The 18,079-nt window shown below is 41.5% G+C and overlaps 1 protein-coding gene across 2 annotated transcripts in view; it reads right to left on the bottom strand.

Annotated features, from left to right (window-relative positions):
• Positions 1 to 18,079, bottom strand: part of LOC307005205 (complement C4-B-like) — a 38,970-nt gene that overhangs the window by 6,551 nt on the left and 14,340 nt on the right. The window contains exons 32-40 of one of the 2 annotated variants that reach the window (XM_079625107.1): positions 14,857 to 14,947; positions 14,511 to 14,682; positions 14,296 to 14,386; positions 11,648 to 11,722; positions 11,460 to 11,562; positions 9,169 to 9,258; positions 8,932 to 9,024; positions 8,728 to 8,811; positions 8,395 to 8,527 (exon numbers count right to left, since the gene is read on the bottom strand). In XM_079625107.1, the coding sequence (XP_079481233.1) occupies positions 8,395 to 8,527; positions 8,728 to 8,811; positions 8,932 to 9,024; positions 9,169 to 9,258; positions 11,460 to 11,562; positions 11,648 to 11,722; positions 14,296 to 14,386; positions 14,511 to 14,682; positions 14,857 to 14,947 (932 nt within the window). The remainder of the gene's footprint in view (positions 1 to 8,394; positions 8,528 to 8,727; positions 8,812 to 8,931; positions 9,025 to 9,168; positions 9,259 to 11,459; positions 11,563 to 11,647; positions 11,723 to 14,295; positions 14,387 to 14,510; positions 14,683 to 14,856; positions 14,948 to 18,079) is intronic. The other variant, XR_013799234.1, reaches the window with a different exon arrangement.

Here is an 18,079-nt window from a genome sequence, read left to right as displayed (position 1 = left end):
ATTTCTCGCCTTTCTATCGAACTAGCTCACCACCCGGACTCCGACTTCACTGAATATCTGCTTTCCGGCCTCCAACATGGTTTTAAACCTGGAGTGGTTTGCCCGCTCTCCCAAAACGTCATCTGCGATAATCTCCAATCGGCTCTCGCCGAGCCCGACGTAGTAGATAACCTGATTAAAAAAGAAGTCGATTCAGGCTTTATGATTGGCCCTTTTGACGATCCTCCATTTAAAGTTTTTCGCATCAGCCCCATTGGCGTGGCTACGAGAAAGTTTTCAGGTAAGAAACGTCTCATAGTTGATCTGTCAGCTCCGCATAATTCATTTTTCCCAAGCATTAACAGCCTGATCCCACTAGACGAATTTTCTCTCAAATACCATGACGTAGACCAAGCAGTCGACCTAATAAAAATCGTGGGTCGTGGCGCTTGGCTCGCAAAAATTGACATCACCTCAGCTTTCAAAGTGATGCCCATCCACCCTGATTCATGGCACTTATTCGGAGTGCGCTGGCAAGGGAAATTCTATTTTGCCGTTCGTTTAACTTTTGGATGCAAAAGCAGCCCCAAAATTTTTGACATGCTATCCGAAGCTGTTTGCTGGATCTTGTCAAACAACTACGCAATTCCTCACCTCATTCACCTGCTAGACGATTTTCTAATCATTTCGCCTTCCAGTGCCATTCCAGCCGCTCATATTCTCACAGTTCAAAGAGTTTTTTCCGAGCTCGGAATCCCCATCGCCCAAGAAAAAACCATGGGTCCCGCCACATCCATCGAGTTCCTCGGCATTAACTTAGATTCAGTTAAATACCAGGCCTCCCTGCCCAAGGAAAAAATCGACAGAATAATTCTCATCTCATCTACCCTCGTAGACCATTCAAAGTGTTCCAAACGCGAACTCCTATCCCTGCTCGGCCACCTAAACTTCGCCATGCGCATCATTCCACAAGGACGCCCTTTCATTTCTCATCTCCTCTCTCTCGCATCTTCAGTGCACGCGCTAGAGGATCTTATTTCCCTAACTGCAGCATGCCGAGACGAGCTCAGGCTATGGATAACTTTCCTTAATCAGTGGAACGGCCTGTCTTTTTTTTATAAGAACCTAGTTTCATCCCCCATCGACATCCAGCTATTTACAGATGCAGCCCCCTCAGTCGGCTTCGGGGGGTTTTGCCAAGGTCGCTGGTTCGCGTCTCCATGGCCCCCCCAAATCCAGGACACTCTACAGTCGTCCGCACTCTTCGAGCTTTACCCTCTCGTAGTAGCAGCCTTCCTGTGGGGAAAGGAATGGACTGCTAGCAGTATCTTAGTGCATTGCGACAACGAAGCTACAGTCCAATGCATTAATAAAGGCCGTTCCCACTCACCCGCACTGATGCCACTTTTAAGACGTCTAATCTGGATTTCAGCGTGTGATCAATTTATTTTAATCGCTAAACATATCCCTGGGTCAAAAAATCAAATCGCTGACTCTCTGTCTCGCTTTATGTTTCAGAAATTCAGGACGCTGGCTCCAGAGGCGGACAAATTCCCAACTCCAGTACCTCATTATTCGGAATGAATATTCCCGTAACCCACTCGTTAAAATCCCTCCTCGACACATCGCTCGACACCATTCTTCAAGCAGTTTCTCCCAGAACTCTTCAATCCTACGTGACCGCATGGAAATGTTTTAAAACTTTCCACTTTTCCTACAACACACCATTCCCTGATTTTTCTCTCCTTTCAATAACCTCCTTCATCTCTTACCTCAACAGCGTTAAGGGCCTCCAAGTTGGGTCCATCAAAGGCTACCTGAGCGGCATCCAATTTTTTCACAAATTGATACATGGCACCCCCTCCCCGGAAATTAATAATTCTCAAACCTCCCTCCTAATTAAAGGCATCCAACGATCCCAGCCCACCCGCCCGGACACAAGACATCCCATCACGTTAGATATTCTCACTAAATGTATTTATACCCTGCGCACAGGCTACCAATCCCTCAACACCTCTCGCACGCTCGATGCCATGTTTATTTTAGCCTTTTTTGGTTTCCTCAGATGCTCGGAACTGGCTATCACTTCCCGATTTGACCCAAAAGTCCACCCAAGCATCTCAGACCTATCAGTACTTGACAGTGAGACAATCTCCTTTTTGATAAAACAAAGCAAAACAGATCAAACCAAAAAAGGTCATTTTATATACATTTTCAACCTTTCATCACCAATTCAACCATACCAAACCATACTGGCATACCTCCAACTGAGAAACTCTCAGGCTAAATCCCATCTCGAACCCCTCTTCGTGGACGACTCCAACAAACCTGTGACACGCTTTTGGTTCCAAAAGCACCTCAAATCCGTTCTCCAACAATCAGGCATCCCGGCAGAGAATTTCTCCAGCCATTCCTTCCGCATCGGGGCAGCAACCTCAGCAGCTCAAAAAGGCCTCTCTCAGCAGCAGATCCAAGCCCTTGGAAGATGGTCCTCAGACGCCTTCCAAAGCTACATCAGAACCAACCGATACCACATTAAAAAAGCCCACCAAACCCTCATCGAGTAAAAAAAAAAAAAAAAAAAAAAAAAAAAAAATTATATAGTGAGTATTGCCCTGTACGTCGAGCATATAGGTCTTCTCTTCCTCCGTCCAGCGAGTATTGATCTCCCAGCGGACACAGCGAGAACCTTTCCGGTCAAGCATCCAAGTCTTCTCTTTCTCCGTCCAGCGAGTATTGATCTCCCAGCGGACACAGCGAGAGCCTTCCCGGTCGAGCATATCTCTCCTCCTCCTCTGTCCAGCGAGTATTGATCTCCCAGCGGACACAGCGAGAGCCTCTCCAGCCAAACTTGTCTCCTCTTTCTCCGTCCAGCGAGTATTGATCTCCCAGCGGACACAGCGAGAGCCTTCCCGGTCGAGCATATGTCTCCTCCTCCTCTGTCCAGCGAGTATTGATCTCCCAGCGGACACAGCGAGAGCCTCTCCAGCCAAACTTGTCTCCTCTTTCTCCGTCCAGCGAGTATTGATCTCCCAGCGGACACAGCGAGAACCTTTCCGGTCAAGCATCCAAGTCTTCTCTTTCTCCGTCCAGCGAGTATTGATCTCCCAGCGGACACAGCGAGAGCCTTCCCGGTCGAGCATATGTCTCCTCCTCCTCTGTCCAGCGAGTATTGATCTCCCAGCGGACACAACAAGAGTTCCCCAGGCCAGGCGACTTCGTCTCCTCTTTCTCTGTCCTGCAAGTTTTAATCACCCAGTGGACGCAGCAAACTCTTCCAGTCAAGCATTTGCGTTTTCTCTTTTCCGACAAGGCTTACCCGTTCCGATGCCGTGACAATTGCCACAAGTACCCTCCCGTTCGAACATCCATACTTGCCTTCCCGCATGCCTGCTGAACTTACCCGCCCAAGACTTTACATATTGAACCCCCGTCGGACGCTGCGAGAGCTCTCCTGGCCAGACAACCAGGCTCTTCCTTGAAATGCCAGCCCGCCAATCTCTACGCTCTTTCGGGGGGGTCTTTAAACTGGCGGCTGTCCTTTTGCTCACTTAGCTTTTTGGGGAGTACTCTGGGTTCGGGCCCAATTTCCGAGCTCGGAGCCCTCCCCCCGGACAGCACGCCAAATACGCATAAACCTTTACTCTCTGATCATTCGTAAGTGTGAACTCGTGAAATGATGTTTTATTAACAAGGTTCGGGAGGAACAGGTTCTAATGATCAAGCAATCAAGTAACTCCAACCAGCTGTCATCAATCAGTAATGAACAGATCCACTCAATCAGCATGAGTAAAGCCTATAAATATTCACAGTCAACTCACCCTTATTCCTCGACAGTTTTCAGCATCCCTCCACCACCCCATCTCCTCACACTTGCATGGCTATCTTCCTAACCAGAGACGGGGGGAGTACTCTGGGTTCGGGCCCAATTTCCGAGCTCGGAGCCCTCCCCCCGGACAGCACGCCAAATACGCATAAACCTTTACTCCAGCACCATGACTGAAATCTCCTCCTGATGGAGGCATCCGATGTGGAGCGTCCCAGTGGGGGTGCAATGTTGAATGTAGCCACAGCCCAATGGCTTTCCCAGGATCGAGTGGATGTTTTGAACTTGTGAGCAGGGTCTTTCCTGGAGGTAGAGCTTGCGCAGAAAGTCAAAGGAGATGAAGTTGCCTGCTGAATGAATGAGGGCTTTCGCTGTAACAGAATGGCGGAAAGCCATCACTATGACATCAGTTCTGGTCAAGAGTGTAATAGAAGGTGGTATTTGGATAGTACTCACCACTGGGCATGGTAGTCGAACTAGACATTCTGGCAAGAGATGTCCTTCTGCCCCACAGTACAAGTACAGTTGATGAAAAATCCTTTGTTGATGCTCCTTATTTGACAGGTGAAAGGTGTCAACTTGCATGGGTTCAGGTGCTGGAGGGGCGACAGATGGTGAGGTGGATGGAGGATACTGAGTGGGTTGATAAAGCATGCAGGAGTCGCTGGGAGATCCGGATGGAACACTGAATGAAACTCAAGTCCTATGACGTTATTATAGATTGCAATCTGTTTGAGACCTTGAGACCTTGACGGTAGGCTGTGATCAAATCGGTTAAGTTCCTCCTGCTAACGACAGGTAGTGTATGAAATGGGGTGGTGAAAGCTGTCAGCAAGCTGGTAATGGGGCCAATAGCATCCCAGATGGCCCACTGCAAAGCTCGCCCTGTCAGCAGGGAAATTAGATATAAAAATTTTGATCGATCATTGTGGAAGAGTTGGGGCTGCATCTCATAGAATAACGAGCATTGTCACAGAAACTCGCTGCTTTTCTCAGCCTCGTCTGAGTAGGTCGCTGGTTGGGCCACGGGACTGGCAGAGGCAGTGGGTAAAGAAGTGGTGACGGGTGGTTGGAATGTTTGACGGAGTGCTTGAACCAGTTCGGCAAATGGATGACATTGCTTGATTCTATTCTACGTTGCATTGTTGGTCTGATCTTCTGTCACCAAACAGAAGAGTGCAACACACAGGTAACTTCCACACAGGTTGTTTATTGCAGATATAGGAAATAAGCAATACAAGCAGATGAGTGACTTGAGTTAAATGATATACAGTAAACACAGCAGAGAATAACAGATCTTATCTTTGTAGGTGAAGACGGAAGTAAACTGGATGGTTGGAGACTGAAGATGACTGAAAACGACTGAAGAGGATTAAGGAACAGATCAACAGGTAAGCATTTCAGGTGGGTAGTCAGGTAGTAGCTTGGTAGGAACAACAAGACCAGACAATGGTGAACTGAAAAGTGACTGCTTATTTAGAGAGTCCTTGATGAGCTGGTTCAGGTGTTGTTGAACTCTGGTGATTGTGAACGAGTGGGTGGAACGGAGAGCACTGGTACTGAGGGTGTGACTGGCCCTGTGACAACTAGGGCTGTCACTTTACGTTCGAAAATCGATTGCCCAATCAATTCGGACCAACCAACACATATTTAGAAAACGAAAAAAGGGAATCGATTTAATGGCCTTCTCTCGGATCGTGTCCAGCTCGTCATGATCCGCCCGCAGCGAACGCGCGTCACACACACAGCAACTGCAGGCTGAGGCTCTGACACACATAATGTAATGGCCACCTAGTGTTAATAAGTAGTGTTCATGACATGAATGTTGATATGCCTTTAAGATGACTTCTATGGCGTACAATATTGCTTTTCCGCATATCTTTACGTTCGTCCTAATGCCTGTTAGTTGTCCGTGGATTTGCCTATATTTGGCGTTGAAAATGGAAACGTCTTTAGATATGGAAAATCGATTTTGCAATTGATTCAATGAACACTTATGTCTCAAAAATCGAAAAATTATTTTTTCACAAAAGTGACAGCCCTAGTGACAACCCTCACCTATTTCCAATTCACCTACTTATTGTGGACTGTTTCAAAAAGAGTTTAACTTGGATATTCAATAAGCTTTTCACTTTTATTTAGCCTCTGTCCCAACTTCTTTGGAGTGTATAGCAGAAAATCAAGACTTGTTATATTTACAAAATACAATTAAGTTGTTCACTGAAAACATTGGAAATCTTTTCCAATGTTTTCAGTGAACAACTTAATTGTATTTTGTAAATATAACAAGTCTTGATTTTCTGCTATACACTCCAAAGAAGTTGGGGAAAAATCGAAAGAGAATTTACAACTCACATTCTTCATTTGATTGCATTTTACAATACTGTCAAAACAATAAAATAAGTAAGGAATAATTGACGACAGGCCGTTGAATTATTAGAAAAATAATGCACACCCGAGGTGGTAATGCGGTCACGACGCGAAGCGGAGTGGCCGTTACACCTCGGGTGTGCATTATTTTTAAAAGGGCTTTGTGTTTCATAATAAATGAAACACAAAGCCCTTTTAACAAGTAGGCCTATAGGCCAATCAATAATTTTGTATTTGTTATATTATCTTCAGCAGGACTATCAATTTATTGAAATATTCTTTTTAATTTTCTATTGATTATATATAGGACTATATATACTTTATTCATTAAAATTAAACTGCATATTTCCATTGATTGTGAAGTTAGACATTGAGAACTGCAGATAAAGCGCATGCGGTTTGTTGTTATGAATTGTATCCTATTTTCCGTTATTACAGTTGACTACGCGAAGTGATATGGAAATGTAATACGGTTAAGACCTGCCGGAACTACTTTAGCCGTGCGGTTCCCTGAATATAATTGCACACCTCAGAACGTTCGTCAACCAATCAGATTCAAGCATTCAACGGCCCTGTAGTATAATTGCTATTAATCTCACTTCCATCTTTAGGAAGCAACATGAAACTATAATACAATCAAATTTTATTCTGTAAATGTGTCAAAAGCTACTCTTTAACATTTCATTAATATCTTAAAGGGGTCATATAATGGTACATGCACTTTTACAAGTTGATTGCACTGAAATGTGTATTGGCAGTGCCTGTACACAACCATCATAAAATGATAAAAATCCATCCAGTGTTTTTTTTAAATCTCCTTATATGTTTTACCCTGTCTCAAATTGAGCTGTTCGATTTTGTGACGTCACAAAATCGACGCCCCTCCCACGATTGTTGATTGTCAATCATAGTCCGCGCGTCATTGTTGATATACGCTGGAGCACTGTCTATGAGCAGAATGGCATCTAAGCGATTGTGGTGTTCTGTTCTTGGGTGCACAGGAACACAGCAGTCATTTTAATGTTCCTAGATCAGAACCGCTGAAGACACAGTGGCTGAGTTTTGCTTTTAAAGGGAATATTCCCCAGGACATTTTTTTTTTTTTTTTGAGCAAATAATTTTTCACCAGACTGCTTTACAAATGAGGGTCAATATAAAGCTGGTTTTGCTAAGAAGCTGCACCTGAAAAAAGGATCTGTACCAACAATTCGTTTTCCTGCTGAACCTCCAGAAGAAGTGAGTGTAACGTTTTATTAACCTTTATATTAATCCTTATATTAATCTATGCAAATCGCAAGCACGCTTCACAATGAATGTGGCTAACTTAATGTTTACACTCAGGGTAACGTTACATTACGTCATGTTTTTACGACGTTCTCAATATAATTAATAATTCCACGTTTATACTGAACAATGCGTTGTAGTTATTATGTTATCCTCAGAGACTCCCCCTGCCATTCTTCAAAATATAGCCTCAACTGTTGTCAAGGCAACACTCCACGTGTGTTGAGTAAAAAACTCACCACAGAACAGAGGGGCGGGGTGAGCAAAGCTCATTATCATTTAAAGACATATGCACTAAAACGGCGTGCTGAAAACAGAGCTGTTTTTGACCAGGTTTTCTTACAATACTAATGAGAATTTTTAATAATTAAAGTATATTACAAACTTTTAATTTAGACCCTAAATAATCATATTAGCTTGTACAAAAATGGCATTATATGACCCCTTTAAGATAACATGTTAACTGTATGGAAGCTTGTTTCCATCAGGGTATAAAAAAGGTAATTGTGACTTTTTAATGACAAAAACATTTTCTACTCAGAATTGTGATATAAACTTGCAATGGCAAGTTATAAATTCCAAATTCCAATATACAAACCAAGAATTCTGAGGAAAAAGTCAAAATTGTGAGATACAATCTCACATAAAATATATATATATTTAATTCCCTGATGGAAACAAGCTTCCATTACTTTGTCCTTTCCCAGGTCTACAAAAAATACTGACCATTACTACTACTAATAATAGTGATTCTGCATTACACAGGGTTTTGTCCAATCAAATAACATCTAGGATGAGACTGTCCCTAACTCTAACCACAGCAAGTCACAAACCATAGTTCTTGATAGGAATATAGGCTATAAAAAAAAACAAAAAAAACACAAACTTTCTATTTCATTAGAAAATCCAACTGCTAAATGAAAATATGTACTTACTTTCCACTCAAGTCTTTGGTGGGGCCATCATTTCCCATGATGAGATATGTCTCGCCCTCTTTCAGCTCACCTTTGCAGTGCTTTCTCTTGGCAAACACCCGTGTGCTGTTTGGGCTCACATCCAAGTCTCCCACTGAGGTTTAGAGGTTAAACTCTTAATTTATCTGTGCATTTCTAATAAAATAACAAGCTCAGCACAGTGTCCTTTCTACATTTATTTTTAAAATGCTCATGACTTGATCAGTATCACTCATGATTATTCTAATGCATGCAACATTCATACTATAACTCTTAGAATAAAAAAAAGAAAGAAAGAAAAAAAGGATTACTTACTATTTCGGAGGACCACGTCCACAGATGTTAAATACAATATAAAGTTGCTCTCTTCAGAAACTGAATCCACAATGACTTCAAGTGCTGTCATAAAAAGAATATGAATTAGTAAATGTCATATGTGATGTCAATATTTTATTGAAAATACTTGACCTTCAAAAATATTTTAGGTTTTATTATAGTGTTTGCTTGTGAGTCACAAACCATAGTCAATGTTGGAGTGGTAACAAGCATAATCAAATCTGTCCTTTTTCTTGATTTTCATCTCAATTGTTTTCTTCTCAGTGAAACAGCCCCCTGATGACACAGAGATTATTACATTTTTTTGATGACATAAAACTCAAACCGATTCTTCAATAAATCATCAGATTAGTTATATGCTGGTTTTAAAGTGTTTTTTTTTTGTTTGTTTGAATTGATAACGGACAACTGAGAACCTACTTTCTGCACATTGGCACACATCATCTGAGCACAGGACAGAAACCATGTTGCTCCTCTTGGGGGCGCTGTACAGCACAGAACATCTCCTGTCTGTGAAACCGATGGGGATTGATATTTACATCAGTGACAAATCAGAGCATCCACAATAAAGAAAGAAAAAAAAAAACTAGTTTAAAACAAGTTTTTGGATATATACAAAAATTTCTAAAACGTTTACACCATTTTAAAGAAAAGTTTCAGTGTAACAACTCAAAATATATTGTGTTGTAACCATCAATTCAAAAGTAAATATATAGTTTTCTTGCAAGAATGACCCTCTTTTAATAAGATTTTATCACCATTATCATTATGAGAACAGCTATATTTTTATGACCACATCAGGCTCTCCTCGCCGGAGTTCTAATCATACACACCACCTCATTACACACTCATTTGAATGGCTTAAAACTCTCACGCTGTCAAACAGTCCACACTGGCCTTGTTGAAGGTTTCATGGACTCACCCTCCTTCCTATAATTGCTGTGTTTTTGGATTCCTTTCCTAAATAATGCGATAAGTGACTCTTGACTACTTACCTGAGATATTACCGGTTTCCCTTGGTTTTTAGATGTTATTTGGACGATTGTGAGCCTAAGCTCTCCTGTAAAATTCCTGTGTTTAAGAAGACTCTAGTTACCTGAAATATCACCAAGAGACAGTGATGATTTGTTCAAACTGGTCAAGAAGAACTCATCCTTGAGTTGAGTTCAAATCAACAATCCAGGGCCATAAATAAGAGACCTGTCAATTGGGTGCCATCCAGTCTGAGCTAACTAACTAACTCTTCCAAAGAGCGCTTGTAAGGGATAGTTTCAAAAGAAGGAACTATTAACATGTCAACTTTAGGCAGTCAACCCATGACTAATGGTGGAAGAGATGGCACATCTTGAGCCTCACGAGGAAAACCATGAGTTAACGCCAAAAGGAGGTTTGATTCCCAATAAAGAGATCCAAAACCGACCGTCTTTTCAAAGACCTCTGTTTGACCTGAGCTTTAAACACAGGAATGAAATCTCTTAAAAACCACATAGACTACCTTTACATATCAAACTGCATTAGATTATACCAAAACAATGCTAGACTGACTTATAATTAAACGTTGTTCAACTGCATTCTATATCATGTCTACAACCTATATGTGACTATTATGCTTAGATCACACATAATTAATGCATTATTTTGTAATGAATATTGAATGGTTTATTGGAAATGTGTCTTGTTTACTAGGTGTGTAAATTATTTCTTTCTTTTTTTTTTAAATTATGGCATGGATCAAATCTGTGTAAAATGTATTATACTCTCATTATAAAATACATGTTTAAATTATCCCCTGCTAGAGCGGGAAAGTTAAGAGACCATGAGACAAATCAGATAACGTAATGTGAGAGTAGAAATAGTCACCCTGAACCAAAGACGATACCTAATTGGTCAGAACTCATCCGAAGGCTTGGACAAACACTCAGGACACAAACAAAGAATTCGACGAGATAACGAGACAAGAGTTGAGATCGGATATGGGGAGACCTGAAAATGGGTTAAGACGGAGGTTAACACTGAAAAGCATCATGCAAGTCATCTAACTTCTCTCGTCTCACTTACTTTCTTCTCTTAGATTATTTTCTTTTCCACTGAGAGTCTCGCTTTTCTAGGTACATTTTTGGCAAGGCATCTGCAAAGATTCAGTCAACAACTCTATAGTCTTTGCCCTCCTCAAACTTCAAACTTCAACCACAACTCTTGTTTCATTCATCCACCAACGCACCAGAACGTGATTGGCTTCCCAAAACCAGACGCAAGAACGTCTCCAGCGAATCAACAAACCTGGGAATGTATTTTTCGGCAAATGACACAGATGAAGGGAATCCCCATTAAAGACATAAACAACAAAAGCAAGTAATGCCTCCAGATCCTAGCTGAACTGCTGCATTGATATACAATTTAATAACCCTGCATAAGAAACGATAGAATGGTTAAATTAATAATTTATGAATCATTCAGGTCAGGTCTTATAATGCATACTTATTACTAACCCTTTGTTACTCATCTGTTTGATTCCCGTGTTTACTCCCTTGTGTTCATCCTTAATCTCCGCTGTGGTGAATTGTTACATATATCACCCTGACATTTTTTATAGCATGCCCCCTTATTCAATATTTATATTAAAAAAGAATGTCTCAAAAGTGGCGTCACAACAAGTGTAATTGTTATGGTTCTGTAAAATACATTTAAATTGAAATATAGGAATAGCTTGCCTGGTTCATAGTAATCATAAAATGTAGCAGGAGCTGGTTGAACTAATCCAATGGGCACACTTTGCTTAGCTCCGAATGCTATACAGGTCTCTCCTTCATCTATCTGAGGGTGAGAGAGACAAGTTTAAATTGTTCTATATAATAGGGAGATATGATTAACTATGACTGTGTGTTTGTGCTCGTGTCACCTCATTGAAGTACAACAGCACTCTTCCACGTGTGAGCTCATAGTGAGAAATATATCTGTCCACCAGGTCTTTCAGCTGTTGGAGAGAATATTACAGAAAATAAGAGACAAATTTAAACAACAGAAGAACGCAAAATGCAGACCACTAAGTCCATCATAAGATACAGACAAATAAATGTTAAAACTACAGACAAATAAATGTTAAAACATAGGATAAAGAAGGGAATTACACATTTTCAATGATTATTTAAATCACAACAACTCTCAAAATAGTTATAAAAATTAATATAAATAGTTTTATAATGAACGGCAATGTTAATGGATTTGATCTAAAGGCCAGGACACACCAAGCAGACGGTCGGCCGTTGCGCAATGTTGGGCCATTTTTGAAAATCGGTCAGAACTAAAAACTAAAAATGTTAGAATTAAAAACAGATGGTTTGCTCAAGGCTGTTGATCTGCTGACTTTCAAACAATACTATAACTTCTCACTTTCCTGTAATCTGCTTCAGCTCTCTCCTTTGGTAAACTGAAAGCATGTCTGTGTGTGTATGTTAGATTAGTTTAAGCATTTAATGTAGTTAATAAAGTCTTGTTTGTATCACACTCAAGGTTGTTTGTTGTTTTGTTCATAAGCATGCTGTCCCTAATCAACATTTAACACTCAGTGTTTGCTGGACAAACAGGTTAATTGATTGTAATATTAATTCTGCTACATTAAGTTAATTCTATTAACTGATCCAAATATTTATAATTAATTATGGTCACAGTCGCCAGTTAGAGTGCCCGTGATTGCCACCAGAGGGCACTCTACTTCAGACTAGTCCCTCACGGACTTCATTACCCATAACTCACTGCCCAGTCTGATCATCCATGATTGCATTCAGCTGTGTCCATCATCTCGCTATTCCTGCCTATATAAAGCCTGGTTTATCAGTCTCTTGCTAGATCTTGCATGTCTGTTGGTATTGCATCTCTGAGCCTTGTATCCTGGTTTTCCCATGACTTGTTTTTTTCTGCCTGGCCTTTTGGATTTCCCAGTTTGTCTATGCCCTTATCTCAGTCATTGTTTGGATTGTTTATTTGTGTATGACCTTTGCATGGATGTGGATTACCCTTTTAATAAATACTGCTTTTGGATCCTCCGTGTCTCGGAGCAGTTTCATAATTATAACAAGTTATAATTAATTATTCACATTTCCCTTGAGCTAATTTACATTGATATTCAAAAATGGTAAGCAAGCGCTGCTTTGTTCCCTTTCGAACGGTCACTTCGTATCGCGTAGCTATACGCGGTGGGGGAAACTAATTTCCTCAGATTTATTGAAGCTTAAAATGTAAAGCGCATTGCAGCTGCACAGCTAGCACAGTGAGACACTGGCTCACTCATTGGCTGTGCTGCAGCAACTGCACATCCAATGGCGAAGGCGCCTCCAATGTATGCGCCAATCAGCTAACAGAGCCCGCCAACAGGGCATGGCAGAGTCTATAAAGTGAGCCTGAATTTGCCATTATAGCAGATTTTCTCAACTTCAGCGACAAACTCCGTCTCTGTGTCCTCCGGAAATTTTTTGAAGCTATCTCCATTGAAACAAGCCTTCTCTGCTAGAATGAGCCGTTCTCCTGTGGCCATCTGGCGATCGACATATATTCTTTCTCTAGAAAAACTGTTATGTTATACAGTTTGAAAGAGCTGAACGAGCGTTGTTCCACATGCACCACGTGCGGATCCCATCTGCATGAGGGCGACGGGCACTCGGAGTGCGTTTCGTGCCTGGGGCCTTCCCAAGCCGAAGCCGCACTCTCTGCTGGCGGCTGCTCTCTCTGCGAGAGCATGCATGTTTCGGTGCTGCGGACGCGGCTAGCTCTCACTAAGGATGGCAACGCCGCACCCCCCACTCTTCCGTTTCCCGTGCTGCTTCTGCCGAAGAAGAAGCAGCGCCGCAGCCAGCGACAGCCCGAGAGCATGGAGGTTAGCTAGCCCACGCCGGCCACGTCCCCGCATGCCTCGCTTTCTCCTGCCCTAACACCTTCACCCGTTCTGTTTTCACAGACGGACCAGTGTTGCGTTGTACCCTGGGCCTCCGAAGACCTCCTAGCAACAAGGGTAAAAAGAGAGGGCGCGTGTCTCGCGCTAGCCGGACTTTTGAATTTTGTACTGTAGCAGACGGGCCCGCTGCACCTACAAACAAACGCCGTTTTCACGGCGACCCCAATAAAGCACATAAAGAGCATGTTTCAGATTCAGATTCTCTGACCCAGTCACCTTGCCATAATTTGGCACTTGTCAAATTTGCTCAGATCTTTATTTCTGCCCATTTCTCCTGAAAATTGATTGTTTTCTTAGCATCTAATCTACCCAGAACTTAATACTTAATACTGTATGTGGTCTTGTTAGGAGATGATCAACCAAATTTACTTCACTTGTGACTGGTCATAATGTTTTGGCTCATCAGTGTATACAATTCTATATAAACACATTTTTTAAATATATATTTTAAAATATAAAAGTGTACAATGTAAAAGTAAATAAAATATTTTAAAGTAAAAATATGCTAAAATGTAAATAAATAAAATAAATTATTTATTAAAAAAATTTATCAAAATACCACATAAATTCCAAAGTCTTTAGATAAGATTAGGGTTGACCTTTTCCAGATCTGTATTGATTGCCTCAAAGCCACTAAGTAGAGTGATGTCAGCAATGGCCATTCCAGAGAGGTTCCTCCCCTGTGTGTGCCTGTGAGAGAAGACAGGTGATGATATACTATAGTTTATGATTATAACAAGATTATGATAATATCCTTCAAAACAGCAGATTATGATTGCTACGATTGATGTTTGTCAGAATACTTTTTCCTCACCTGACACACACCGTATAGACCACATCATTTTGCGTGTTTTGAGTGGTGTCTCTTCTTTGTCTGCTGCGAGCATCAAACCACTCAATGCCAGATTGGGGGATATCTTCCTCCTCCTTCCTCTCTTCTTCCTGTTCATAGTCCTCATAGTAATTGTAAGTTTGTTGTACTTTAGCTAAAAACAAAAACAAAAAAACAACAATTGTAAGAACAATTACACAGTTATTACACAGTGAGATAATATGTATATTATACCTAATAATCTTCATAAATTAGATATAAATATATCAATAAAGTTATGTATAGTTAAATTAGGGCTGGATTTTGCCATAGATATTTCAAAACTCACTTGTGTATTCCACTTTTCCCTCTACAGTCACATTTATTGACAAATCAGCGCAGTTGGAATCTTCCTTAAGAGCATAATAAGCCTTTGCCACCTACAGTAGCAAATCAAAAAAAAAATATATACATTACCTCAATACCTCAATACATATATACTACCATTCAAAAGTTTGGGGTCAGCATTTATTAAGTGACAGCAATATTTGAAATAATATTACAATTACAAATATTACAAATAACTGTATGTATATATAATATACCCAGAAGGACCTGTGATCCCATGGTTAAATCCTTGTCCAGTCTTTAAAATCTCATGAATGTGTGTGGAGAGGACCAGCCTGCTGCTGCACAAACATCTTTCCCCTTGCACAAACATCTTCGAGGCCCTAAAGCTGCAAACTGGCAGGGTCCGCCCAAACTAACCAAAGGGAGTATTCACTTGTGACTGAAAATTGGTGACCACAGACCCCTTGCTGACTCCCATCCCTCGAGAAGAGAGCCAGGCAGGAGTGGTATAAGCCTTATGGAGAAATGTTTACAATGAATACAGTCAGCCCCCTCGAGGATGAATGTAATCCAGTCTGGTGGATGGGTACCAAAACCCGGTATTAAACGGGCCCCGGTGCTAAATTATGAAAGACTGCAGTATCGATAAGCTCCGACATTACCAGTTCTGCTGTCAGTACAAGAGAAATTAAAGGGTTAGTTCACCCAAAAATGAAAATGATGTAATTAATTACTCACCCTCATGTCTGTCACAGTCTTCGTCTGCACCTGTCTGTCTTAGTCTGCACTACACTTCCCAGTATCCCTTGTGTCTACACACCTGAACTCACTCCCTCAATCATCCACCTGTTCATCATCCTCATTATCTGTCACCTGTCTTCGCCTTGTTAGTGTTTGTTTGTATCTGTATTTAGTTTGCTTCTGTTCAGTCTGTCCTTGTCGGTCCTTGTATATGTTACCCTTCTGCCTGTACCAGTTTTGTATAAGTTTATTATAGTAAAAGTTTGAATTGGAGCATTGTGCCTCTGCTCTCTTCACCCACACCATACCCGTGACAATGTCGTTCCAAACCCATAAGACCGCTGTTCGTCTTCGGAACACAAATGAATATGTCCTGATGTGGAGGGTGGTGCCTGGAGAGAGGCGGGCACCACACACCAGCACTATTGCTGAGTGAATTTTGGGCAACACACGGAACGTGGCTGGTTAGCGAGACCATTCCTTGAGGGCATCAAGGAAGAGTGAGCACCCAATATTGTGGTGTGACACACTCTCCCCTGAGTGGACTTGCCCTCAGGCCACTAAACTCCATAGGGTTAGGGCATGAAATAAGAGACAGAATTGCTCCGTTCAGTGCCCTGAACAGCTCACTGGCATGGAACAGCTGACATGTGCAACCATGGGACTGATTGAAAAGACAATGCCCAGGAAGTGGAAAAAATAAGTCTGTAAGAAACTTATGTGTCTCGATATTCTTTGAAATGGGAGGCGGACACCACACTCCCGCAGCATTGCTGAGCAGAAAAAAACCCACTGGAGATTGCTGACCCCGAATTACCATATGTGGTGGGGATTTACATCTCCTAAAGATTGTGTAGGAAAATGTTTCCTTCGTCAAAGCATAGACCAGGAGACTTTGGGATCGCGTTGAAACAGAAATTATTATTTTATTGAGAACTCTGTGCGTCAGGACGTCCAACAAGTCTAATCTAAACAGTATATGCCTGGTATCTTATAGACATTTTAGGAGGAGGGACTTCTGGGGACATTCCAACAAAGCATACAAAAGCAGGGAGGAGTTGATTCTATCAAGCGAAAATCGGTTTGGCAGGTTATCTGGCTTGCTCAAGAGAAACAGAGCCAATCAGCATAACACTCTATTGCATTGCTAATCCAATCAGCATAATGATTCAACGTCACCAGGGACTCCGAAAGCCATTTGCAGAACAAAAGGCGAATGGGCTTGGGCTTCGGCAAACGGGCTCCGAAAGCCATTTGCAGAACAAAAGGTGAGAGTCTCAATGATCTGACTCATTTACAGGTCTTGCAGGAATCTACTGCTGGAAACTCAATAGTCATCATTTATACCTCAAATGAAATAGATTCTTAAAATTTGTTATTCTTCAGTTGATACCCTCCACTTTGGTACGCATTGCCTCCGAAAGCGAACCTAGATACTTTCTGTGCTAAATCCAAAACGGGTCATAACCCCCTGCCCCGTTTCAGTGCAATGAAACAGCTTGCTGGCAGAAACAATTCAATTCAATTTCTTTTATTGTCATTGCATGTAAAATACAACGAAATTAATTAGCAAACCTTACGGTGCATCCACACATGACACAACAACAATAATTAAGACACCATAAATGTAACACACTACAATACAGAAACTTGATAGATTCATGTAATAATATTGCACCTTGTCGTCACAAAGTGACCTTAACTGTAATTATAATTGGTGCAACTGAATCATGATTTTCCAAGGTGTAGTCAAAAGTTAAGTTTTTTGCCGTGTTGTTAAGTTCTCTTACAGCTCTGGGGTAAAAGCTATTCTTAAATCTATTAGTCCGTGATGCAATAGACCTAAAACGCCTACCAGAGGGCAACTGGACAAACAGATGATGTCCAGGGTGGGATGGATCTTTGAGGATGTTAGCCGCTCTACTCAGACAACGCAAGTTGAATAATTGCTCCAGTGAGGGCAGAGAGTCGCCAATGATCTTCTGGGCTGTACTGATGACCCTCTGAAGGGCTCTCCTATCCGCTGCTGAGCAGCTGGCAAACCACACCGAAATGCAGTACGTTAGTACACTCTCTATGGAGCTACGGTAAAAGGATACCAGAAGTTTCCGTTGCAGTTGATTTTGCCGAAGTATTCTCAGGAAATGAAGTCTCTTCTGAGCCTTTTTGACTATTTCGGTGGTATTGTTCGCCCATGAGAGATCTGCAGCAATGTATGTGCCCAGGAACCTGAAAACAGGGACAATTTCCATACGGTCCCCATTAATGTAAAAAGGCGTCATGACTGAACTGCTTTTCCTGAAATTTATTATGAGTTCTTTTGTTTTTGAGGAGTTCAATTTAAGATTATTATCCGAACACCACATCGCCAGTCTTTGGACTTCATCCCTATAAGCAGTCTCATCCTCTCCTGAAATAAGTCCAACCACAGTTGTATCATCTGCGAACTTAAGAATGGTGTTTGTGGGGTGGGTGGAGAC

Source organism: Phoxinus phoxinus (genome assembly GCF_949152265.1).
Source record: "Phoxinus phoxinus genome assembly, chromosome: 10".
NCBI classification, from domain to species: domain Eukaryota; kingdom Metazoa; phylum Chordata; class Actinopteri; order Cypriniformes; family Leuciscidae; genus Phoxinus; species Phoxinus phoxinus.
The sequence above is the reverse complement of the archived record's forward strand: the minus strand, read 5'-3'. Positions and strand labels throughout refer to the sequence as shown.